Below are 27,160 nucleotides of genomic sequence, written 5' to 3'. Positions count from 1 at the left end.
TTGCTTCATTGTATTCGTTAGTATAAAAAATAACTGCCCCACCTCCCTTGTCGGGCTTCATGATTCTAATGTCTCTGTTACACATGAATTTATCCAGACTATCTCTCTCTAATGATGATAAATTATCATCATATTTAATCCTATCTTTCTTAATGTTCTTGTGTACCCAGTAGATATCATTACAAACCATTTTTTCATAGTTGAGTATAAGAGGGTTACTCACGGGGATATATGTACTTTTCTTCCTGAGGTCGGTACCTGCTATACCAATAGAATTCCCTTCCTTGTTGATGTTAATATCAGTGTTTTTATCAAATTGTACTGCTAAGTTGAGTCTTCTACAGTACATCTTGACCTCCTTAATGTTGTCAACTACGTTCATCCCAGTCATGGGAATAAATTTCATTCCCTTACTCAATAATTTGACAAAGTCAGTATCTATCCCAATCTCAGTGTAGTTATACACTTTAAACCCTTCATACACAATTATGTTAGGACGTTGGTTGTCGATGTTAGTCTCCTTACAAACTGTACCCTCCTTATAAGTATTATTACTATCCTTGTTACTTACTCTATTCAAGGTAAGATCATAGTATGGTAACAATATAAATCCACTATTTGTTGTATTTTCATCAGGATGTAAGGATATTACTGACAATTCACTTGCATGTTTCTCCAAATCCTTAGTCAGTACTTGTGGGGATTTCTTGCTGGAAAAAACCTCCCCCCCTGAAAATTTTCTTCCCTAAAGTTACCCTTAGATGGTTTTCTCATGCTATGATAATTGTTCTGATTACTATCAGGGGTTCTATATGAGGGCCACACATAAGCTCTATTATTCTTGTACAGTTCTAAATCACGTGTAATTTTTCTATTTTTTCTCTCCACAATTCCTGATATTTTATTATCTGCTACTGTATATTGTTTTTTGTATAACTCCTTCCAAAGTTCAAAATCATTGTGATTAATAATAGTGTGATTCATACTTTCCACCTCATTGGTCAATTTAATAAGCTTTTCATCATAACATTTGATCAGTAGTTTAATATAAGCATAGCCGTAGCTGTCAAATAAATCATTAAATTCTTTAATGGTGTCTAACCCGTATTCTATACCCAAGGGTAATTTGAAAAATCTCAACCCCTTGGGTACTACCTTTAATTTAAGACACCTAGCCAAGTAACTACAGTCTACTTTGGTGTTTTTATGAGCCACAAGTTTTCTGCCAAAATCGTATATTAAATCCCTCAGAGATGCATATGTCTGCTCATTATTTGTATATTTTCTTTTGTGCAAAATATCTACATCAGCGTCAAAAAAATCAACACTGTCATCTAAAAACTGCTCCATCAATCCATCCTCGTTGCATTCTCTTATAATACATTTTTTGTTATTGTTACAGTTCCTTGTTTTCTGTTCAATATTCACCTTTTCATGGTTGGTAATAATTTTAGTATTGGCTCTACAACAACTCGGTGTATTGTGAGAAGCAGTCTGTATTACAGTACCTTTTGGGGGCGGCATGGCCTTTGATTTTCCATGTCCATATGTCTTGACCGAAAGAGGATCCTTCGGTCGAGCTCCGGTTTGATGTTTTTCCTGTCGCGCCCTACTAAGGCTGAAATCAAACGTGAAATCCTGCTCGGACACGTTATGCGGGTGATCGCTGAATAAATGGCCAACATCGTTGTTAAATAAGTCCAGTCCTTCTACATTATTGGCTTTATCCTTGTCAGGTAAATCAATGGTGCTAGTGGCAATCTTACGGTTTGTATCGAACACGCCATCAGTATCTCTTAGTTCTTTGGGATAGCCACAATCAGGTGTGCGTAGTACGTCGACCACGTACTGTTCGGGAGATGACGCTAATACAACGGCTTTACGTTTCATACATTCAGCTTCCCCTGAATTACTTGTCTCAGCGTCGTCTGATTCGAACCCTTCCATCACTTTATTAGGTTTTGCTTTTGCTTTTTCAGTAGTTGCGGTTACCAAACTAGTAACCAATTCCATAAGTCTGTGCACTTCGTTTTGTAAAGTAGACAAATCAGCTCTTAGTGAATCGACATCATCCTTGCACAATAAAGCAGGAACAGGTTCCACTGGATCATCCATCTCGACTCAAACCCAAAACGGAAGTAAATAGCAACTAGATAACACAAACCTAAATGGATGTATTGTAGAACACACTGCTCGTACACCAGGATGCAGCAGAAAAATTTATTAATCCACACGACATATAAAACTCCGGTTAAGCGCTTTCAACTGTTTGCCACAGTCTTCCTCAGAACAGTGAATTCAGCAAATTCATTCCATTTTATAATCACCTTAATTGAATGATTGCATACTGAAAACCGCCAAAAAATTTTTAAAGGCATACTGTCGGTATGGAAGCCTTCATATTGAAATCAATTATTCAAATAAATAAACTTAATTCCTTTTTAAAAAAGCCTTAAAAACTCACATACATTCATAAAAAATAAAAATATTCATATAAAAATATTGTTAATGTGCACAAATTCATATAAATACCTTAATTTTTGATTACAATAATGTATCATTTATACATGGTTTTAAATTTGTGTAACTTAAAGGTATTTATATGAATTTGTGCACATTAACAATATTTTTATATGAATATTTTTATTTTTTATGAATGTATGTGAGTTTTTAAGGCTTTTTTTAAAAAGGAATTAAGTTTATTTATTTGAATAATTGATTTCAATATGAAGGCTTCCATACAGACAGTATGCCTTTAAAAAATTTTTGGCGGTTTTCAGTATGCAATCATTCAATTAAGGTGATTATAAAATGGAATGAATTTGCTGAATTCACTGTTCTGAGGAAGACTGTAAAACAGTTGGCGCTTTAACCGAGTTTTATATGTCGTGTGGATTAATAAATTTTCTGCTGCATCCTGATGCGGCAGTGTGTTCTACAATACATCCATTTAGGTTTGTGTTATCTGTTGCTATTTACTCGTTTTGGGTTTGAGTCGAGATGGATGGAGTGGAACCTGTTCCTGCTTATTGTGCAAGGATGATGTCGATTCACTAAGAGCTGATTTGTCTACTTTACAAAAGCAGTCAGACTTATGGAATTGGTTACTGGTTTGACCGCTACTGAAAAGCAAAAGCAAAACAATAAAGTGATGGAAGGGTTCGAATCAGACGGCTGAGACAAGTAATTCAGGGGAAGCTGAATGTATGAAACGTAAAGCCGTTGTATTAGCGTCATCTCCCGAACAGTATGTGGTCGAAGTACTACGCACACCTGATTGTGGCTATCCCAAAGAACTAAGAGATACTGATGGCGTTCGACAAACCGTAGATGCCACTAGCACCATTGATTTACCTGATAAGGATAAAGCCAATAATGTAGAAGGACTGGACTTGGCTAACAACGATGTTGGCCATTTATTCAGCGATCACCGCATAACGCGGTCCGAGCAGGATTTCACGCTTGATTTCAGCCTTAGTAGGGCGGAAAAACATCAAACGAGCTCGACCGGATCCTCTTCGTCAAGATATGGACATGGAAAATCAAAGGCCATGCCCAAAAGGTACTGTAATACAGACTGCTTCTCACAATACACCGGTGTTGTAACCAATACTAAAATTATTACCAACCATGAAAAGGTGAATATTGAACGAAAACAAGGAACTGTAACAAAAAAATATTATAAGAGAATGCAACGAGGATGGATTGATGGAGCAGTTTTAGATGACAGTGTTGATTTTGACGCTGGTATAATATTTTGCACAAAAAAAATATACAAATAATGAGCAGACATATGCATCTCTGAGGATTTAATATACCGTTTTGGCAGAAAACTTGTGGCTCATAAAACACCAAAGTAGACTGTAGTTACTTGGCTAGGTGTCTTAAATTAAGGTAGTACCCAAGGGGTTGAGATTTTTCAAATTACCGCGGGTATAGAATATGGGTTAGACACCATTAAAGAATTTAATGATTTATTTGACGGCTACGCTTATATTAAACTACTGATCAAATGTTATGATGAAAAGCTTATTAAATTGACCAATGAGGTGGAAAGTATGAATCACTATTATTAATCACAATGATTTTGAACTTTGGAAGGAGTTATACAAAACAATATACAGTAACAGATAATAAAATATCAGGGTGGAAAAAGAAAAATACGTGTTAGAACTGTACAAGAATAATAGAGCTTATGTGTGGCCCTCATATAGAACCCCTGATAGTAATCAGAACAATTATCATAGCATGAAAAAACCATCTAAGGGTAACTTAGGGAAGAAAATTTTCGGAGGTTTTCCAGCAAGAAATCCCCACAAGTACTGACTAAGGATTTGGAGAAACATGCAATGAATTGTCAGTAATATCCTTACATCCTGATGAAAATACAACAAATAGTGGATTTATATTGTTACCATACTATGATCTTACCTTGAATAGAGTAACAAGGATAGTAATAATACTTATAAGGAGGGTACAGTTTGTAAGGAGACTAACATCGACAACCAACGTCCTAACATAATTGTGTATGAAGGGTTTAAAGTGTATAACTACACTGAGATTGGGATAGATACTGACTTTGTCAAATTATTGAGTAAGGGAATGAAATTTATTCCCATGACTGGGATGAACGTAGTTGACAACATTAAGGAGGTCAAGATGTACTGTAGAAGACTTAACTTAGCAGTACAATTTGATAAAAATACTGATACTAACATCAACAAGGAAGGGAATTCTATTGGTATAGCAGGTACCTCAGGAAAAGTACATATCCCGTGACCCCTCTTATACTCAACTATGAAAAATGGTTTGTAATGATATCTACTGGGTACACAAGAACATTAAGAAAGATAGGATTAAATATGATGATAATTTATCATCATTAGAGAGAGATAGTCTGGATAAATTCATGTGTAACAGAGACATTAGAATCATGAAGCCCGACAAGGGAGGTGGGGCAGTTATTTTTTATACTAACGAATACAATGAAGCAATACACAACCTTCTATATGAGTCAGGAAATTATGAAAATATATCCATGAACCAAATAAACATTGGACACAAAAGAATAGACTTATGTATAGGGGAATATTTGATAGATAATAGGATATCTAATGATACATACACATTTTTAAAGACTGACTATCCTATCTTGGCAAAAATGGTTGGAATACCTAAGGTCCACAAATCTTTGGACAACCCCCCGTTTCGGCCTATAGTATCTGGATCTAGATCTAAAACCTTTAAGATAGGTCAATTGATTGACAGATGGCTAAAAAATATTTATGATTCCATTCCTCATATTATGAAAGATTCTTGGAGGTTTTTGGGAGACCTGACTAAAGATAAATGGCATTCAAATTTAATATATCTTACAATAGACATTAAAGATTTATTCTCAAGTATTCCCAAAGATGAAGGTTTGGAGTTTTTTGCCAGTAGTTTACGAAAATACTCAGGATTTCCCTGGGATAAAATCAATCTGATTTGTGACATGATGGGGTTGGTATTAGATTACAATTTTTTAGCCTTTCAAGGAGAATATTTCAAGCAGAGCAGGGGAGTGGCCATGGGAGCAGCTTGTGCTCCCATGTACGCAAACCTGGTAATGCTTGAATGGGAGTCGAAGTACGTATTTAAGAGTGAATTCTATCCTGACATTTCCTATTACGTTAGGTACCTAGATGATATTTTCATTCTATGGAATACATCAGTGGAGAGACTAGAGGAATTTATGAAATTTCTTAATTCTACTACAGAATTTTTGAAATTTACTCATAGTTACAGTTGTAGTGAAATTTCATATTTAGACACATCTATCAGTCATAATGAGGATGGCTTCATTTCTAAAGTTTACAGAAAGCCTACTTTCTCTAATGATTATATTCATTACACCAGTAATCACCCTCCTCATGTCTTCAAGAACATATTAAAAGGTCAATGCATCCGAGTAGCTAGGATGTCATCCACAAAGGACCTTATGAAGACAGAACTTAGATGTATTAAAAATCTTTTTCTGGACCGAGGTTATCCAGAAAAGTTGGTTACTGAGGTGATTAATTATGTACAAGGTCAGTGGGAACTTACATATACTCCAATTCTAGGTAACTACTGTATGGAAAAAAGGAAAGAGAAGGAGAGTGCATTAAGTGGGAGAGTTTGCGTTTTGATGTACACGCCACACACACATATTATAACAGACATTCTTAGTAGACATTGGGAATTATGAGCTGCTCTGGATATGGAAGAGATTTTAGGCAAATTTCCCAAATACGTATATAAGACAGCTCCCAATGTTAAACGTCTGTTGGAGAGGACAAGTACAACCAGGTACAAAGACAATAGTGAAGGTCACAAAGGAACAACTAAATGTGGTAGGTGCAAACAATGTAGATATATCAATCAAGCCAAAGCCTTCAGGCTGGATGATATTAATTGCACCTACATCACAAGTATGACGGGGAACTGTAATTCTAAAGGGATAGTATATGTGGCCTTATGTACACGATGTAACGCACACTATATAGGGCAAACGGAAAGGCAGCTGAAGAAGCGTATGTACGAACATCAGTACAGGATACAAAAATGTGACACAAAAAATGCCCTATACAGACACATCTCAGAGAAAGGCACTGACCACACTTTTCATTTTACCATTATTGATCAGGTCCATTTTTCACCATTTGGAGGTAATTGGAAAATGGAGTTGGCCCTCAAAGAAAGTAGATGGCAGATACTTACTGACTCGACTAGAAAACCTGGTTTGAACGATTACATCAGCATCAAACCATTTCTAGCTCTTTTATGAAATTAGTTAACTTGTGATCTACATATGTTTAGAAAATATGCTGGTAGTTTCAGGGCGCACTATTTTCAGCTCTAATATTTTTTAGTCCACATCCTTAGCTAAATACATATTACTATATGTAGGATATCATGCAGTCATAGTTGACTGTGATGATATACATTTTGTTTTATGTAGATATTTAGACTTTATATTATTATATACTGTACTTTTATATATCTTCAGTCACAATTAAATCTATACATTATATAGTTACACACAACATATATATAATTAATTTTTGATTACAATAATGTATCATTTATACATGGTTTTAAATTTGTGTAACTTAAAGGTATTTATATGAATTTGTGCACATTAACAATATTTTTATATGAATATTTTTATTTTTTATGAATGTATGTGAGTTTTTAAGGCTTTTTTAAAAAGGAATTAAGTTTATTTATTTGAATAATTGATTTCAATATGAAGGCTTCCATACAGACAGTATGCTTTTAAAAAAATTTTGGCGGTTTTCAGTATGCAATCATTCAATTAAGGTGATTATAAAATGGAATGAATTTGCTGAATTCACTGTTCTGAGGAAGACTGTGGCAAACAGTTGAAAGCGCTTAACCGGAGTTTTATATGTCGTGTGGATTAATAAATTTTTCTGCTGCATCCTGGTGTACGAGCAGTGTGTTCTACAATACATCCATTTAGGTTTGTGTTATCTAGTTGCTATTTACTTCCGTTTTGGGTTTATTGTCATCCGGAATATCCCCAAATCACAATTCCTCAGGATAAAAAGGGATATGTTCAAGCCAGCAAACATTTGAAGATACTAGGGATGATTTGATACAGCGTTTTCGTGAGAGAGGTTACCCTTCTGGGACAATTAGCACAGCTTGTCACTGGGCTTCCACTCAAGACAGAACTAAGCTTTTACAATATAAGGACAAACCAAGAGGTTTTTCTAATCCTTTGCTTCGTCTGGTAACCACAAATGGACGTAATACACAGGGGTTTATGAATATTATTACTAGACATTGGAACATTTTTATGGCCGAGGAGAGATCACATCCTTTTTGGGTGATAGATGCTCTTTTTCATTCAGGAGAGGACGTACATTGGGTTCCCTCTTTAGTCATTATAAGAGGGTGGGACCTAGTTTTATGGTTCCCAACACAAGGTACACTCACAGGTGGCCCACTGATAGGCTGCATGCCATGTGCTCATTGTACTCATTGCACTAGGGTTCAGAAACCGAGGGAATTCAGTAGTCACAATACATTGGTGGTTTTCAACATCAACTTTTGGGCTAACTGCAGCATAGAATGGGTTATCTATCTGGTCACTTGTCCATGCTCCTCATTCTGTGTGGGACAAACTTCTACACCTTTTCGTCTCAGGATTGGGGAGCATCTTAGTGATATTAGGAACAAACGTCCTACTAATGCGTTGTACAAACGTGTGCAAACACAATACTGCATCTTTTTATTTCACTGTTATAGATTGTATTGTGGGTAAATGTAGGGACAAATCAGGATGGCACAATATACTTAATTTTAAGGAACGTAAACGGATTATTAAGTTAGGAGCTTTATTTCCACCTGGGCTTAATGACCAATTATGAATGCACCAATGAACTGTTTTATATACTATATATATATATATATATATATATATATATATATATATATATATGTGTGTGTGTGTGTGTGTGTATGCATATATATATATATATATATATATATATATATATATATATATGTGTGTGTGTGTGTGTGTGTGCATATATATATATATATATATATATATATATATATATATACATACATACATACATATATATATATATATATATATATATATATATATATATATATATGTGTGAGTGGATTTTTGGTTTGCTCATGTTTACTCACTGAAGAAGGCTATTACAGCCGAAACCGGTTTGGGGTAGATGGGCTTATTACCCTCTACCTTGTTATGTGATTTTTTTATTAATTGTATTAAACTGTGAGATGTAATGCGATCCTATCTCGCCTACATTCATAACTGATGGGCTCGGCTCCAACTCGGCCGATACACTAGCAAGAAGTCTCTCATTGGCTGGGCCAACCCCCTTATCCCAGGATGCACCACGCCCAAACCCCCAGATCTTGTTTGCCCCACAACAACTCACTCACATGAGCCACTCCAACTGTCTCCTAATTTTTACACACGTATGCATTCATGTCTCCTGATTAGGTGTGACAAGACAGTACAGTTTAGATAACTTGCTTATTAGGGTTGGTGGGACCATTGTTTAGGCTTTAGCTTTTCCTTTTGTTTGCTCCCTAAGACATTTTGCAACACACGGGCTTGATCAACCAGTCACTACTGGTTTCTCCATAATCCCACCTTTAGAAATGACAGTCAGACATTAGTTCCTCAGCATTGTCCCAAGTCAGCTGTCTTGACAGCATTACTCTTATTCTTAAATCTGGGATGCCTGAAATCTAAACATAATGTGATGGTACCCATGAACCCCAAATCTGGGATGCCTGATACATAAACATAATGTGATGGCACCCATGAACACCTGCACTGGCAGCCCAGCGTAATCATCCAGTGACTTATTCATCTTTACTTAGAATTCAGACGGAAGATGTTGGAGTTATAACTAGCTCTGCAGGATATGTTGCAGTTTTACAATTACTGCCAGCAATTATACTGATAGTGTTCTACAGGGTTTGGATCAGTAGGCCTGTTCTAGCCAATAATGACATGGGAGTTGCATTACATTTAAAAATATCCTGTTAATCTCAGTAGAATGAAACCATTAGAAAGGTTAAACTTAACATTTTTATTTTGCAGGTTGGTCACATCATCCAGAAAGCATCTGGGACAAGCAACCTGAAGAAAGTGACACTAGAACTAGGAGGAAAAAGTCCAAACATAATTTTCTCTGATGCTGACAGTAAGATTTGTTTTTTCTGTCTGTACTTTTGACTCTGCATTGTATTCACCCACTAACAGTGTCTGGCTTAAGAGGGACAAGCTGAATGCACTGTCAATGGACTGATCAGGAATGGAGATAGTGGCAGAATATGGGACACACAAGATGGCCTTTCTGGTTTGTTGTTTGCTTTTACATATTTTAATGGCATTGGGCAATTGAGTCATTCATTTATTTATATATAGCTCCAAATTTCACAGTTTGTAGCATCACACTGTTTCATCTTTGTTTTATTTTTTTCTACCATTGTTTATATTGGCAGAGGTTTTTTTTTTTCATTTCTGTACTGTTGTTCATATTGGCAGAGTGCTACACTGAGTTGCTGCAGCCTTTTCATATGTAACCTTTTGTCCACTGCGTGCAGTTATATGCTAGCCTGGGCCATAGTAAATGTTGATCTTTGGTTCCTTTTTTGGTGCCTAGACTTTTATGTATTTTAAATTTTCTACATACCAGCTGCATATCTGTGCATTACTTTTTCAGTATCTTTTTGCCGCGTACTCTGCCAACCATCTAGCCCCCCCCCATTTCAGGCTTAGTTCATTTGCCACCCCGATACAGTGGATGTATCCAGTACCATATGGGGCAAAATCCAGCTGGGCTGTTATATCTGTAGTCGTGTGATTTACCTCTGCCCTTTCTGGCTACTTGGCAGCTGATGGCATTTATGGTTCTAACGCTTCTTCATTGCATGTGACCATCCCTCTCAAACTGGAAACATAAAAAATCTGGACAAGGCCCATGAAAAATAGGTACAAATCTGTACGCTGATTAACATATAATTTGCATGCATAATTATGTAACCTCACCCACTCCAATGGAATTGTGGGATAACATTCAAACGCAAACTAAACAGAACCAAAATATGGCACCAGAGCCTCCCTGCAGCAATTCCAATGTCCCATTACCTGGTTATTTTGCCCTATTTACCATAAACACTATAATGTGCATACAGCTTTACTTCTACAATGTTTATTTGTATTAATTTAAAATTTTTATTTTACATTTTATAGCATAAACACTACTAGACCTCTGCTAAACAAAGCAGTACAGTCTCACAATGAAAATAGATTTAGCATTATAACTTCTCTGCCATTGAAACTCACATTCATTGAAACAGCATTGATACCCACATTCAAAGAAAATGCATCTGGCCAGTGGTGGATAATGACTAGCTTTGGGCTGTTTTCAAATCATAGGTCCCCTTGCACACAAAACATACATGTGTTCTTTGATACACCTTCCTGACAGTATTAAATTATATTCCTTGTATAATACAGCACACTTGTTACAGCGCGTTTTAAATTTGTTTTGAACATTTTTACAGTACGCAATGAAACAAAATGCATGAACCAGTAGTTTACTAAACTGCCCAATTCAGAACATTTCCATCATAAAAGTCTGTAACATCTACAATCCACCAGTATCAGTAAATATGCACAATCTCTGCAGAAGTAAAAGTCGTATAGTTATACATTAAGGAGATATATAACTAATGAAGAGGTTGCTGCTAGCAAACAACTTAATATTTCATTGTTTCATCTACAAATAAAGTGCCTGTTGCCCTTGAGATATAAATTGCCTACGTTGCATAAAAAAAAACGATAAGCTAGGAATATTACAACAGGGAATGGATGACAAACTGATAACAGGTTCATAATTACTAGGTATCTCTGCCAAAGAGGACATTCTCAGGGCTGCAAAGTACAACAGAGTACAGTGTCAGCAATCTATCTACATGATGTGGGAGTAGAACCCACAGCCTTCTGTATCAAAAGCAAGTATTCTACCCATCGTACTACTGACAACACAAACACACTTACCATAAGCAGCATTACACATCTCTCCCCCTGAAGACCTATGCAGCATATGAAATCTGTAAATAGCCAACATTTATTGGGAAGGGGACAAAAGCCCAAAACCAGAGACACATTTTAAACATTGCTTGTATGATCTTAGAAAAGTTGCTAGTATAAAATGTTTTGTGTTACCAACCATGCATTTCCTGAAAGACAGAAACTTAAATGGCTATGATTTAGTGAATTCAGTTCTCATTGGATTTGCCAGAAAACAATAATTTTAAGAGGAACAGACCAAAAGTATATATGAGCCAAACATTCCAGAGAGAGAGAGACTGACAGACACACACACACACACACACACACACACACACACACACACACACACACACCGGTTCCCTACCTAAAAGTCGTTTCTTTCCAGCAGATCAATTCAAAAGCAGCAGTTGTGAATGAGACTGATACAGCATTCTGGCACTTGGCCTATAATTTTCCTTTACATGCAGTTAAATTGTCACAGTTACAAGGACTGCACCTCCTGTTATTTAACTTTCAACAGGAACATCACCCTGATAGTTTCACATCAAATCACACTGCTACTTATGACAGCTATAGTTAAAGAAGCAAATTAAGTAAAGCATGCTTCTCAAAACTAACATAATGAATAAATTAAAAGTAAACAGATAAAATACTTGTTATAATCAAAAGAAAATGGTTATCTATAAATTAAAATGGTTTTATTAAATATATTTACAACATGTGGCTCTGTACACTGAACACCATTCGACTAGCCTGTTTATACTAAAGGTGATTACATAAGAAGCTTAGCCGTATAAACATGCTAGTCTAATAAAGGGATCACTAAGAAAGTGTGGGCTGCAATTTGTTTTATACGTTTTTGCAGTAACAGAAATGTAACATGCATTGACTAGTTTAACATTTATATTTTCTTGTCACATTCACAGCCTGTTTATTCCCTTTTTTAAGGCAATCCCCACCCAAAAATTCAGGAACATTTTAGAAGAATTTCTCAACAAAATGTATGCAATAGTCAACAGAAAAGGTAAAGCAAGGATGAATGGAAAGCCAAGATAAAAAAGCATTAGCCATTGGTGGCATCATGACAGACTAGCCAGCTTCTGTTCAACCACTAAGTTTTTATCTCCATGGTATAACTCAGACACACACACACACACAGGTAAATACTAATCCACCTAAACCCAAACAGAGTTTACTACTTGTGCAAATGTCTGTCAGTATTCAGCTACGTGGTATTAAAAAAAAAAAAAAAAACGAAACGTTATATTATTTATAAATGGTCACATTCACCACATATAAAACATGCTGAAACTCTAATAAACACAAGTTCAAGAGTGTATATTTTGAGAGGTTATAGAATAAGAAGAAACTGCTCTTTAAGAACCGTAGCTGCTGTTACATCCAGTAACAGAAGAGCGAGAGAGATGTTCTTCCTTGCCAGTCATTTCAGACGTAAGAGACTTTAAGAGCTCATCTAACTTACCTTATCATCTTTTTGGAAGTTTCCTGCTGCAGACATCATTTCTTTCCCACAGCAGCAGACCAGCAGTCGTGAAGGAAACGTAATTTCTTTCTCGCAGCAGCAGATCCATTCCGAGCAGCAGTCGTGTACGGGAAAGTCATTCGCGTTTCCTCCCACTTGCATTCAAAGCATTTCTTTCCCGCTTGCATTCAATACCTGAAATGCATGCACGATGCATGCGAGGAGCTCAGTTCTGATAGGCTGACGGAGCTGACATCATCGCGCAAGTGATGACGTCAGCTCAAAACCCGGAAAATAAAAAATTTGAAAAAAGAAGCCGGGACAATCGGAAATGAAGGGGTGCCACTCGGGAATTGTGGCGCCCCATTATTTGACCCCAAAACTCGGTAATAACCGAGTAACTCGGTACAGTTGGGAGGTATGCATGTGACTGTAAAGGCTCCTGCCAACCGCTTGAATGGCCATAGTCTATATCCTGTATGCACTACCTTCATTGGTTGCTTTTGGAAAACTTCTTCTTCTATAGAGCATCGGAGAATCAGCTGTGAACCACCATCTTCCTTCCCCCAGGACAGACATGCACATGCTTCCCTGGCAGCTCCATTAGGAACCCAAGCTGCTACTCAGATTTAGATAAGGGGAAAAAATATTAACATTTTTTTTCATTTACAAACATCTTACATTACGTAATGTCTTCTTTCTTTACAACTGTTTTTCAGTCCAACATTATGTGAAGCTCTCATTTCCTGCTTTCCCTTAAACCTAACTCCTTCACTTGAATATTATTCTGCATGTATTGTTCCCACAAATTCCATTTGTTTCTATGTAATTTGCTCCTTCCCTTTTCTAAAGATTGCTGTTCCATTTCTTTTATGTCTTTTACAATATTCAGTACTTGTAATGTAAAGATGTAATACTGCTAAACACTCCCAAAGTATCCTCTCAGAAACAAGCAAAGGCCAAAATATCTATATTGAGAAGTATATATGCTAGCTAAACTTGAATGCACTTGGTCATTTTAATTCTCTATTAGAGAAAATTTTCATTGCATGATTGTTTGATTGGAATGATTAAGTGGGTTACAAATGATATATAAAGTGAAGTAAAATTATGAGCAAGTAGATCTGATGAAGCGTGCATGGCACACGTGAAAGCGCTCATCCCTTGTTTTTGTTTTCTCGAATAAAGTAGAAGGTTGGTACAAACTTGGACTTTCTTGTGGTGTATCCTACAGTTCGTTTTTCAAAATATTCAGTACTTCAAATACAGTTGGTTTAGATTTTGATTTCGATTTTTTAGCAGTTGCTTTTTGGCAGCCAACAGAATTTAACTTAATAAGGCTTTTTCTATGTATAGGCAATCTAGATCCTGTGCCCCATCTGAGAATAATCATTTCGTATGTTACAGCCGTTTGCTCCCCAAATATTTTTTGATAGAGTACTCTATAGGGAAATTTTGAAATCTGCCAACACTTTACACTCCCAAGAAACATGTTCCCAGTTACCTCTTCTTCCCCATCACACATCTAACATTTGCTATCTACCTGAGGAAAATTTCTTTGAATCCTACTTGGGGTAAAAAAAATACCTATGCAAACACTTCAAGCAAAAATCCTAAACCTTCTGAACTTTGTTGCAAACTTGGGAGCCATGCATATGTCTTCCCAATGTTACCGTGTTAATCTCTTCTTCAGTCTCTTCCCAATCTTTTCTAACCTTCTTTGATGGATACTTATACTTATCATGCAGTATTTATATGCCCTAATTGTCCCCTTTTTAGCAACAGCTTTTGTTCTAGGTTTGACTAAAACTCTACTAGAGCAGGTCTTTTTTCTTAGGGCTCCCCTTTCCCTTTCTCTGTGCCTGTACTCTGATAAGAATCCCTCGTAGGGAAGGCAGCTTCTAATGTGCAGTCCAGATAACTTCTTGGCTTCATCCTTCTCTCTGTTACTTTTCCCTCTCTAGTTATGTGTTCCAAATAACGTGGTTCCTTTTCCAGGTTTCTCCAGTAAATTCTAGCCCCTCTTGCCTATTTTCTGAACCAATACTTACAGTCCACTCTGTTGGCAAAATCTCCTTACTCCATTCCTGTGTTGGTTTAGTTCTTAAGAGTACTTTCTGTAATTTTATGAATATAATATTCTGCATGGTTATTATTATTATTATTATTATTCTTAAGGATCTGTACCCAAAATTCCACTCTCACTCTTTTTTTTCTTGAACCCTCTTTGCTTCATCATCATCCCTTCTATATGAGCTTTAACTGTGTAGCTCTAAAATATCCCCTTCAGTTAGGTAGTCATAAATCACCTTGTTCTTTTGGCAAGATCACCTTATCCCACTTACCTCTTTCTTTCATTTCTTTCCAGATAAGTTCCTTCAACTCTTTAATTATTGTCCACAACTGTAGCTGTTGATTGTTGGGATTAGGACTCACCTGGGATTAACCAATACATGCAATGTTAGGACCCTCATTCCTAATTACGTATCAGGACCCTCACTCCTAATTATGTATAAGGCATCAGAAGTAAACAGTATTTCTGCTCCACTTAAAGAGCGAAGCATTCAGCTTTATTTAATGTTACATCTGTTATTTAAAGAATAAAAAGAGGGGCACAAGTTAGAGTGTAAGACTGTAACACCTACAATGGGAGCTGCTGCCCCCTTATTCCCCTGCTACTTTATTTACTAGAAAAAAAAAATCAGATGAACATAAGGAGGATAAGGGAGCTGCTGCCCCCCCCCAGAGATGTTACTGTAACAATAGTGAACAGGCATTACAATGGCAGTAGTGGACAGGCAAGGAAAACTTGTGGGCATACTTAACTACAGTAAAGAAATACAGAGTTTAGCTTAAGATCAGCCAAGGCAATACCTGCGTTTACTACTGATCTCTGGTGTCAGTCTGTTGTTCCCCTACCCCAGCCTGTGTAAAATTCAAGGGGGAATCCAAATCTTTGTAGTCGCGCTACAGCCTTGCTGGAAATCAGGTGATTTATATCTTAGTCTTCCATATTCTACCTTCTTGGCAATGCAGCAGAAAAGAAATAGAAATGTTTAAGAGATCTTCCCTTGAAACGCATGCTCGTGGTACTGTCCCATTCTTTTCAGCTGCTGAGTCCATAGTCTCTTTTTTTCAACATCCTAAAAGGTTTATTAATATAGGCAAATTGTATAGAATATCAAAAAATGATGGCCGCAGTTGTGCAGCGGTTAGCATTGTTGCCTCACAGCAAGTGGTTCTCTTGTTCGATTCTCGGCTGGAGCGCCTTCTGTGTGAAGTCTGCATTTCCTCCCCGTGGTCGAGTGACGTCTAAAGACATGCAGGTAGGTGCGTGCATGAATGGGTGTGCCGTCTTTGAAGGATAGGTGTCGTGCTGGCAACTCGGCACCATAAAAATCCACTGCCAATCATTAGCGGACCGGAGTTCTGCTGTGGCGACCCCTAATCGTGTAAAGCCGAAAGAAGTATAGAATATCAAAAAATAACATCAAAACCAAGTCAGCATGTGATAATACTTGAAACATATCAGATACAAATTAAGAGGCTAACATATGCAATTTATTTTGTAAGTCCTATTTACAGCACATCTCTGCAAACTTATCATATTCTGCAGTCATACAGAAGCCCAGCCTTACTAATAGTACAAAGCTGAACTATTTACAAATGATAACAAACCAAATACAAATCAGAATAAAAAATATTCTAAAATAACACATCCTGATATTAACATCTCTGGTGAATGTGGTTTCATTTTTCAAGACTGGTTTTACATTTAAAACAACCAATAGTATTTTTACAATTACTGCCACTGGGAGTACATCATCAAAACTGTTTATATAACCATTTATGTGAAGTTGTTCAATCTCGCCGTTCATTCTTTACTGATGAGTTCACAGCCGATCCATCGGCTCCAATATGGTCGTTTGCAAGGCTCGAGGTTTACCAGTAGCTTGAGACCAAGCCCCTTACCCATGATGCACTGTTGGAATTACCCCAGATCTAGTTTGCCATGGCACGGATCAGAGGTTCCAGTTTGCTGGAGCCATTTTTGTCTTCAAAATAGGTGTTTTTCGCAAGTTATTTCCTACATTTTTCTATTATTCTATAATTAGTAGAGTTGTTTGTATAGCTTAAATAAGTTCCCCTTTCCCTGCTATATTATCTGTATAGTTTAGTACTTTAGTAGTTTGTAGTGGTGTCGTGTTCGGCCTAGTGATAACTTAGATATATAACATTTAGATAGTGTTGGCCCCCTTTCTTTTAGGCCATTGTTTATAGTGTGTGTGTGTGTAATTTGTTTACAGATATATCTGTAAATTTGGCTGTTCACTAGGCTTGCTCTGCTTTTAGCCTAGGTGTGGGCCTATTAAGTATATTCTGAGTGTTTCTCATTTGGCTTTTTGTGTACTTTTTTGTTATTAAGCCTAAGGCATTGTTGTTGTTGTTTGATTGTTTAGCCTAAGATATGACTGAGGACAAAGACAAGCACCCAAAGTCTGGGTTTAAGAAATGCCCAAACTGCGGGCTAAAGATGTCTGTGACTGACGGCCACATTCAATTTGTCTACTGTTTAGGTGCTATACATTTGCAGGAGTCCTGCAGCATTTGCCACTCCTTTTCTTCGAGGGTCTTATTGGAGAGAAAAAGGAAGCTTGTTGACAGAGCCTTGCTGAAGCATTCTTTTTCCAAAGCATTGAGTGACCAGGATGGGGCCAGCAAGTCCTCGAAGTCTTCAGGGGACTCCAAGGAATCGAAAGTGTTTAAAAAGTCTAAAAAAGTGGAAGATTCGGGGACATCGGCTCCACAGATCTCGGAGCCAAGTGTATTTTCGTTTCAGAGCCGGCCCACAGTTCTGGAGCCGGTATCTGAGAGACCTGCATCTCCACTCCTTCAGTCGGCACCATTAGTGCACTCCTCCAGGTCTTTTGTCAGCCTCTCAGATTTGGATATGGACCAATTGGTGCAGAAGCTCTTACGCACCAGGCCTTGCTAAATTGTTGTTGGCTCTGACCTTAGCGTGGGAACCGAAGATCGCTACCCTGGATTTGACTGCTCCTCCTCCGAGCCGTTCTGGACCTTCGGAGCCGGAGGGGCCAACCTGTTGATCATAGAGCCTTTGGAGCCGAGACCTGCTCCGGTGTCCTCGGTTCCATCTACTCTGACGTCCTCGGTGCCGACCAGGGACTCTAGGAGACGACACTATCCTGTTGGGTCCGGGGAGGATACCGAATTGTCAGTGACGACTCTTCCTCTCGGGGCTTCGGCTCGGATGAGCTCGGCTCCTACCTCCGGCTCGGAGCCCACGGCCTTGATGCGGGAGGGGCTGGCGGGTCCTTTGGGTCCGTCCACTCCTTCTCATCAGAGCAGTGATCCCTTCGAAGCCATGAGGAGAGCCTTTTCCCCAAAGACTTCCTCAACACCAGGCCTGGCTTACTCTTCCCACAAAGCGCCTGTGTCCGTTTTTGCTTCCATCGTCCAGACTAGGCATAGAGACCCTGAGCCTCAGGTAGTCTCACAGGGCACCCGCTGCTCTTCTGAGACCTCCCCAGAAGCTCCCACTGAGGAGGTTCCCAGCAAGAGATTGTGCAAGAGGAGACACTTGGACTCCCCACAGGAATCTGTGACATCTGACACTGACTTGGATGAGTCAGAAGGGCCCCCATGATCCCCCTGTGAGGATATCTCCTTTGTGGAGATACTCGAGATCCTTAGGCAGAGGGGTGATTGGCAGTCTAAAAGCCCTACTGAGGACAAATTAGTTCTCCTGAAGGCTTTTGGGTCTCAACCTTCCACTTCTTGGGTGTCTTCGCCCTTCGACGAGCTCATGCAGCTGGTCTCTAGGAGGACGTGGAAGTAACAGGAGTCCATGGAGCCTGTCCCTCGGAGGCCTAATACATTTATTTCTGCCCCTGTAGATAAATCCTTTTTATCCAAAGGAGTCCCTGTTGATGCCATGGTGGTGGCGGCAGTCACCAAAAAGGAAATGTCTGAGACTTCCTCGTCTATCCATCCTCCTAACAGAGAGTCTAGGATCATGGATAGATATGAGAAACGCATGTTTAGTTCAGCGACTTATACACTCCAATCACTGAACTATTTGACCCATTTCACTAGGTTGCAAAGAGATCTCCTTAAGGAGCTGGGAGATACTCTTCAGGGTACTGTAGCTGCAGGGGCTTCCGATAAAGTTGCCGCCCAGCTTGCTACCCTCAATTCCATTGTGAACTCTTCCATGCGTCTAGGGCAGCGGGTACAGGAATTGCTCTCAGAAGACATTCCTGGATGCGCTTGTGTTCCTTTGCGGAGCCCTTTACGTCTTCATTCGTGAATACCTCTGTTGATGGCTCATCTCTCTTTGGGCCTAAAGTGAAGGAAATGTTGACCAGGTGTGAACAGGAGGGAAAGACTCTGTCTGCCGTCGGAGTCTGTTTTTCCGCCCCTACTTGGCCTTACCCCAAAGGCCAAAGGGGAGGAAAGCTGTGGTTCCGAAAAGCCCAAGGAGCCTTTCAGGACACATGTGGTGAACCCCCCCCTCTAGGGGCAGAGGAGGGGATAATAATGGAAGATGCCGCCCTTGCGGTAGAGGGGGTCCGCAACACCAGGGTGACAAAGATCACTTCTCTGGTCAACCCTACCAGCGCTCCTAAAAGGAGGCCCGACTGTCCTGCTCTGGAAGCAGTTGTGGGTTGCTTATCATTGTACCCAGATGCCTGGCAAGATACAACAAACGACAGCTGGATACAAAGTATTATTTCCAGAGGGTATTTCATACCGTTCTCCACTCCACCCACATTGGCAAGGAGAATCCCAGACGTTCCACCCAGTTATAGGGAACAAGCAACTATAGAGGTCCTCAAGTTGCTACAAAAAAAGAGTCATCCAGCCAGTCCCATCAGACCAAACAGGATCCGGAACTTACTGAAGATTCTTTTTGGTTCCAAAGAAAACAAGGGACTGGAGACCCATTTTGGACCTCAGCAAACTCAACCAATTTGTGGAGAAAGAGAAGATGTTGTCTATCTCGCCTTCATTCTTGCTGGTTGGGATTGGAGCCAATCCTCGGCTCCGGCTCGGCCATCTTCAATAGCTCGAGAGCTGTTTACTGGCTCGAGGCTACCCCTTATCCCATAATGCCTAGCGATAGCTACCCAGATCTCATTTGCCTCTTCAGCTGCGAGGTGTCGTTTTTCTGGCTCAGGCTTGTATAGTTGTTTTGTGCAATTTTTTCACTAGAATTTAACTTTTCTAGTTGTTTTATTAGTGATAGTTTTGTCTCTGTGATAGATAATTGATTAGCTTATAGTTTCTCTCCCTTTTTTGTAGAACTCGTTTAACTTATAGAGTTCTCCCCCTTGTCAGGTTAGCCATTTAAGTTAGAGGCTTTCCTTCTACTTTGTTCTTTTAGGCTAGCCATTTAAGTTAGAGGCTTTCCTATTATCTTAAAAAAAAAAAAAAAAAAACTTTAGATATAGTCTTTCTAGTAGGTGTAATCTGTTTATTGTTGTAATTGGTTTTTCCTTCTACTGTTAAGAATGTCAAAGGAATCCAAGGTTTCTGGGTTCAAGAAGTGTGACTCATACTGTCAGAAAATGTCTCTGACAGATGGGCACACTTCTTGCGTCTGTTGTCTAGGCGCTGTGTACCTGCAGGACTCTTGTTCTATTTGCCATGCCTTTAGTCCAAGAGTCCTGCAGGAGCATAAGAATAAGCTTTTTCTTAGGGGTCTTTTAAAACCCCAGGATTCACCGGCCAAGAGCTCACAGCCTGTGAAATCCCCTAAATCCACTAAGCCGTCGGCACCAAGTTCGGAGCCGTCTTCGGTTCAGGATTTACCTTCTACATCGGTTCCGGCTGGCACCGACAAGACAATCTACCCGTCGGCTCCATCAGAGCTATCGGAGCCATCACGGACCCACAAGAGGCTCTGGTCCCCTTCACTAGAGTCGGTGCATTCGGCTCCTCAGTCTCCTTTACTTCAGAGCGAGCGTAGTCACCGATCCTCTCACTCCTCTCGATCCTCTAGACTGTCGGATCATGATGTGGAGAGAGTGGTCAGTAGGTTGCTAAAGTCGCAGGCACTAGCCAAATTGTTGTCCAGCTCTCCTCAACAGGTATCAGCTCCGTCCACTTCTCTCGATGTTCCTCCTCCGACTCCAATGAGTTTGGAGCCGGAGTTCGTTGGGGTTCGAGTAGTGGAACCGTCGGCTCCGATAACTCTATCTCCTTCGGTTCCGATGTCAGCTCCAATTCCCTCGGTGGTACCTTCCATCAAGGGATCTGTGCGCCGGGACTCCCTTGTCGGCTCCGAGGGGGCAAGTGGCATCGGACCCTTGTCCGACCCCGTTCTCCCTCTCGGAGCTTTGGCACAGGTGAGCTCGGCTCCTACATCGGCCTCGGAGCCGTCTCCCTCGGTGCGGAGAAAGATTCCTATTTCTTCGGAACTGGAGCTTTCTCTGCATCGTGGCATGGACGCCTTCGGTGTCATGCGGAGTGTGCTGTCCCCTGAGTCAGCTCCACTATCAGCCTCACTGGCTGTGTCCCCTGTAGTGCCTGTGCCAACCTCTGCCCCTCCTCCAGACCCTAAGCGTAGGGAACCGATGCTCCAGGATACCCCATTGGGTGTTTCCTCCTCTTCTGAGGCCTCTCCTGATCACTCAGAAGAACCCCCTCAGAAGAAAAAGTGTAAGAGGAAGCACATTGACTCCCCCGAGTCTATCACTTCTGATACAGACATAGATGATTCGGAAGGGTCCCCGAGATCCCCTTCTGAAGATATTTTTTTCTCGGACATCTTAGAAATGCTTAAGCAGAGGGGAAACTGGAATCCCCTACCCCCTTGTGAGGATGAGTCTGTATTTCTGGATGCCTTCTGCTCCCAACCTTCCACCTCCTAGGTGTCTCTGCCTTTCGATCCACTTATGACAGTGGTGGCTCAAAGGGCTTGGTCAGCTCCGGATACAGTGGAACCAACTCTGAGGAGACCTAGTAAATTCATTACAGCACCCCAGGATAAGCAGTTCCTTTCAAAAGGCGTCCCTGTTGATGCTATGGTGGTAGCAGCAGCCACCAAAAAAGGGCTAGCAGAGACCTCTTCATCTGTCCATCCCCCTAACAAGTAGTCTAGGACGATGGACAGATATGGGAAGCAAATGTTCACTTCAGTGACCTTCTCTATGAGGTCACTGAACTACCTGTGTCATTTTACCCGACTTCAAAGGGATCTCCTTAAAGAGCTCGGAGATACCCTCCAAGATCCAGCAGCTGAGGGAGCACAAGCCAAGATAGCTTCCCAGCTACCGACACTTAATTCTGTTTTTAACTCCTCCATGAGGCTCATTTCCTATGCAGCCGATGGGGCGAGTAGAGCCGCTGGTACCGAGGTGGCCCTTAGGAGGCATGCGTGGATGCGGCTGTGTAACTTTGCGGAACCCTTTCGAGCATCCTTCACCAACACTCCCTTTGATGGTTCCTTTCTTTTTGGACCACAGGTGAAAGACACTTTGACTAGGTGTGAGCAGGAAGACAAGACTCTCTCTGCCGTGGGAGTCCGTTTTTCCACTCCCTCTAGACCTTACCCCAAGGGTCAGAAGAGTGGGAAGATGTGGTTCCGTAAATCTCAGGGAGCCTTGCCCCACACCCGTAGTGATTTTTCCTCCAGAGGCAGAGGGGGAAACAATAATAATAGACGCCGCCGTCGTGGCAGATGGGGTCCGCAGAACCAGGGCAACAGAGAATCCTTCTCTGATAAGCCCTTCCAGCATGCCTGAAGGGTTGCCCGGCTGCTCATCTCTGGAGGCAGTCGGGGGAAGACTTTCCCTGTACCCAAAAGCCTGGCAAAGTTTAACACAAGACAGATGGGTACGGTCTATTATATCTGGAGGTTACAAAATTCCCTTCCATCAACCCCCTTTACAGTCAAGGAAGACCCTTCCAGATGTTCCATCCAATCTGATGGAGCAAGCAGTAATAGAAGTTTCAAAACTGCTAGAAAAAAGAGCCTTCCAGGAAGTCCCGGCAGACCAGCACGGATCCGGAACTTACTCAAGTTTCTTTTTAGTACCAAAAGAGACAGGGGACTGGAGAACAATTCTGGATGTCAGCAGACTAAACAGGTCTGTGCAAAGAACAAAGTTTCGGATGGTCACGCTACAGTCCATTCTACCCTTTCTGGGTCAGGACAATTGGATGTGTTCGATAGATCTTCAGGACGCGTACTACCATATAAAGATGGACAGGCGCTCCAGGAGTTATCTTCGCTTACGGCTGGGGACCAGTCATTATCAGTTCAGAGCTCTGCCCTTTGGTCTCACCACAGCCCCCAGGGTGTTCACCAAATGTATGGCAGTGGTTACGGCTCACCTGAGGCGTCAAGGATTCCAGGTGTTTCTGTATCTAGACGACTGGCTCCTTACTGCTACCACCAGGCATCAACTCATACAAGCACGGGACTACACAATCACAATCTGCTCCCACCTCGGTATTACAATAAATTTCGAAAAATCTGCCTTGTTGCCCTGTCAGTCTATCACTTACATAGGAGCAGACTTAGACACAAGGAATATGTTTGCAAGGCTACCACTAGAAAGGGTGTCCACAATCTGTCAGCAGGTACAGGTTCTGATGCAGAGCAAAAGGATCCAAGTCAGGTACGTCCTTCAAACTCTGGTTTTCATGGCAGCAGCCATTCCCCTAATTCCACTGGTGCGTTTTCATATGAGAATTCTTCAGTGGCTTCTGTTTATGCAGTGGTCTTTCCAAGAGCTACCCATGACTTACATGATCATGGATGCATGCAAAAGGCATCTTTCTTGGTGGATGGTCTCCCCACTAGTTACTCAGGGCAGACCTTTCATACAACCCCTTCCGGTAGCCACAGTGATGACAGATGCCTCCCTGATAGGGTGGAGAGGGGCATTATCTGGGCAGGACAGTCCAAGGCACGTGGCAACCTCACGAGTACCATCTGCACATAAATGTCCTGGAAATGAGAGCCGTGCTCCTGGCGTTGCATGCCCTTCAAGACTCTCTTCCTTCTGGGGCCATTGCTATTCAAACGGACATGTCAGTGGTATGGTACATCAACAAGCAGGGCGGAACCAGGCCCTACCCCCTGTGTCAAGAAGCACTCAGACTTTGGCAGTGGGCGAATTCCTCCCAACGTTTTCTGATTGCGACACACATCCCTGGGAGATCCAACGTCATGGCGGACAGGCTCAGTAGACCTATCCTCGTGCTTCACGAGTGGTCTCTGAATCAAGAAGTTGCGAATCTTGTTTTTCGCAAATGGGGACAGCCTTGATGCGATCTCTTTGCCACCCCCCTTCAACACCAAATGCAGCAACTACTTCTCCCTTCTTCCACTTCCGGGTCACATACCCAGAGACGCTCTAGTCCACGATTGGCCCCAGGGACTTATTTATGCCTTTCCTCCTTTCCCCCGATACCCAAACTTATACAGAAAGCAATATCGTTGGGTTGCAAAATGATCCTCATTGCTCCCAGCTGGCCTCGACAGATATGGTTCCCGTTCCTGCGCCGTTACCTTCTCGATCAACCCTGGACTCTGGACCCAATTCCACACCTCCTGGTTCATCAATCAGGTGGGTTGCATCAATCCCTCAAAATTCTCCAGCTCACAGCTTGGTTGCTAAACTTCCAACCTTAGCCAGGCTTCCCAGCATTTCCCCAGCAGTCCGTGACATTATCGTCTCCTCTCACAAGTCTACAATGAGGAAAACTTATGCTAGCAAATGGAAATGTTTTTCTTGTTGGGCAAAGGCTAGGAATGTGGATCCCTTTTCAGCCCCAGTCCACGAAATCCTGGAATTCCTAGCTCAACTGTTTCACTCCGGGTCCGCTTCTTCTGCGATCAGGGTGCAAATGGCGGCCATTTCTAACTTTCATGTTGGTTTTTCGAACTCTAACATTATGTCTCATAAGCTCTGTAAAGTTTATTTGAGAGGGACAACTCTTCTTAGGCCTCCAGTGAGGGATCCCCCTCCTCCTTGGGACCTTAATTTAGTCCTAACCTCCTTAATTCTGCCCCCTTTTGAACCAGCAGCTTCCTGCTCTATCACGTTTCTATCTTGGAAGACACTCTTTCTGGTAGCTATTACTTCAGCCAGATGCGTCAATGAACTTCAGGCGCTATTTGTCCGTCCTCCATACCTGTTTTTTCATAAGGACAGAGTTGCTCTGAGGACTAATCCTTCGTTTCTCCCTAACGTCTGCTCAGAAAATAATTTAAACCAATCTGTAGATCTTCCTGTGTTTTTCCCTAATCATACCAACAAGGCAGAGTACAAACTACACCAATTGGACGTTCACAGGCAATTGCCTTTTTACCTGCACAGAACAAAAGAAGTAAGGAAGTCGGACTAACTATTCCTCTCTTATGCCTTGGGCAAACAAAGTCTCCCAGTTTCCAAGGTAACCTTGTCCAGATAGTTGTCACACACTATTTCTTTCATTTATCAGTTAGGAAACAAACAGTTACCTATTAAACCGAAGGGTCATTCTGCCAGGGCCTTGGCCACCTCTGTAGCCTTCCAGTCTAGGTTGCCCATGGATTCCATCTGTGCAGCTGCCACGTGGGCAAACCCTCATACTTTTATTTCTAATTACAAGTTGGATATGGTCTCCAGGTGCAGAGCTGACTTTGGTTCCACTGTTCTAAAGAGTCTGTTCCACTGAGCCACCCAGGATGTTAGGTGCTAGGGACGCTGTCCCAACCAGCAAGAACGAAGGCAAGATAGACAGCTTAACATAAAGAAGTTATGTACCTACCATAACGTTCCATGTTAGCTGTCTTCATCTCGCCTTCCTTCTTGCATCCCACCCTCCATCCCCCTGTCCTAGTGGATCGAGAGGAGTTTTTTTCTGTTTCACTGGCTGTGTGTTCTCTTGTCTCCTCTATTGACTTAGAGAATATGGTGGGTATAGTCAACTGATTCTTGACTGGTTATGATGTTGTTATGTCTGGAGTTAGCTATTTCAAACGAGATCTGGGTAGCTATCGCTAGGTATTATGGGATAAGGGGTAGCCTCGAGCCGGTAAACAGCTCTCGAGCTATTGAAGATGGCCGAGTCGGAGCCAAGGATCGGCTCTGATCCCAACCAGCAAAAAGGAAGGCGAGATGAAGAAAACTAACATGGAACGTTATGGTAGGTACATAACTTCTTTTTCCGGATGGTCACGGTACAGGCTATGCTTCCCTTTTTAGGGAAAGACAATTGGATGTGCTCAATATATCGCAAGGATGCGTACTACCACATAAAAATGGCCAGGCCATCCAGAGATCACCTACGTTTCCAGCTGGGAGCCAATTATTATCTATTTCGAGTCCTTCCCTTTGGTCTCACTACAGCCCCCAGAGTGTTCACCAAATGCATGGCAGTGGTCACGGCTCACCTGAGGCGTGTAGAATTCCAGGTGTTTCCGTACCTTACCGCCACCACCAGGCATCAACTAATTCAGGCAAGGGAATAGACTCTGACACTCTGCAATCACTTAGGCATTACAGTCAACTCAGAAAAGTCTGTCTTATCGCCTTTGCAGCATATCGTTTTTATAGGGACAGAGCTAGACACTTCAACCACTTCTCTACGACCACCAATAGAGAGACTCTTTTCTCCTTTGTCAGTATGTCAGCTCATTGGTATCGAAAGACAGAGCACCAGCCACGGAAGTCCTAAAAGTTTTGGGTTTGATGGCTGCAGCGATCTTGGCCATACTGTTAGCAAGGATAAATACGCGGATTCTTCAATGGCTGCTGTTCACTCAATGGTCTTATCAGGAACTTCCAATGAATCACACGATTTTAATTACGAATGCGTGCAAGAGAGACCTCCAGTGGTGGTTGACGTCTCTTCATGTAACCATAGGACGCCTCTTTATACTATCCCCTCCAATAGCCACTGTGACCACGGACACTTCCCTGATGGGGGGCATTTTCAGGGAAGGACTGCCCAAGGCACATGGACTGATAAAGAATCACATCTGCATATCAGTGTTTTGGAGATGAGAGCAGTACTTTTGGCACTGCAGT

General features: G+C 41.1%; 1 protein-coding gene across 1 annotated transcript in view; it reads left to right on the top strand.

Moving 5' to 3' along the window:
* Window positions 1-27,160, top strand: part of ALDH2 (aldehyde dehydrogenase 2 family member) — a 1,229,710-nt gene that overhangs the window by 846,270 nt on the left and 356,280 nt on the right. The window contains exon 8 of the mRNA XM_044068619.1: window positions 9,647-9,749. Coding sequence (XP_043924554.1) covers window positions 9,647-9,749 — 103 coding nt within the window. The remainder of the gene's footprint in view (window positions 1-9,646; window positions 9,750-27,160) is intronic.

Source organism: Protopterus annectens, chromosome 4.part0 (genome assembly GCF_019279795.1).
Source record: "Protopterus annectens isolate FY-2018-M chromosome 4.part0, PAN1.0, whole genome shotgun sequence".
Taxonomy (NCBI): Eukaryota; Metazoa; Chordata; order Ceratodontiformes; family Protopteridae; genus Protopterus; species Protopterus annectens.
Note: the sequence above shows the minus strand (reverse complement) of the source record. Positions and strands in the feature narration are given on the sequence as shown.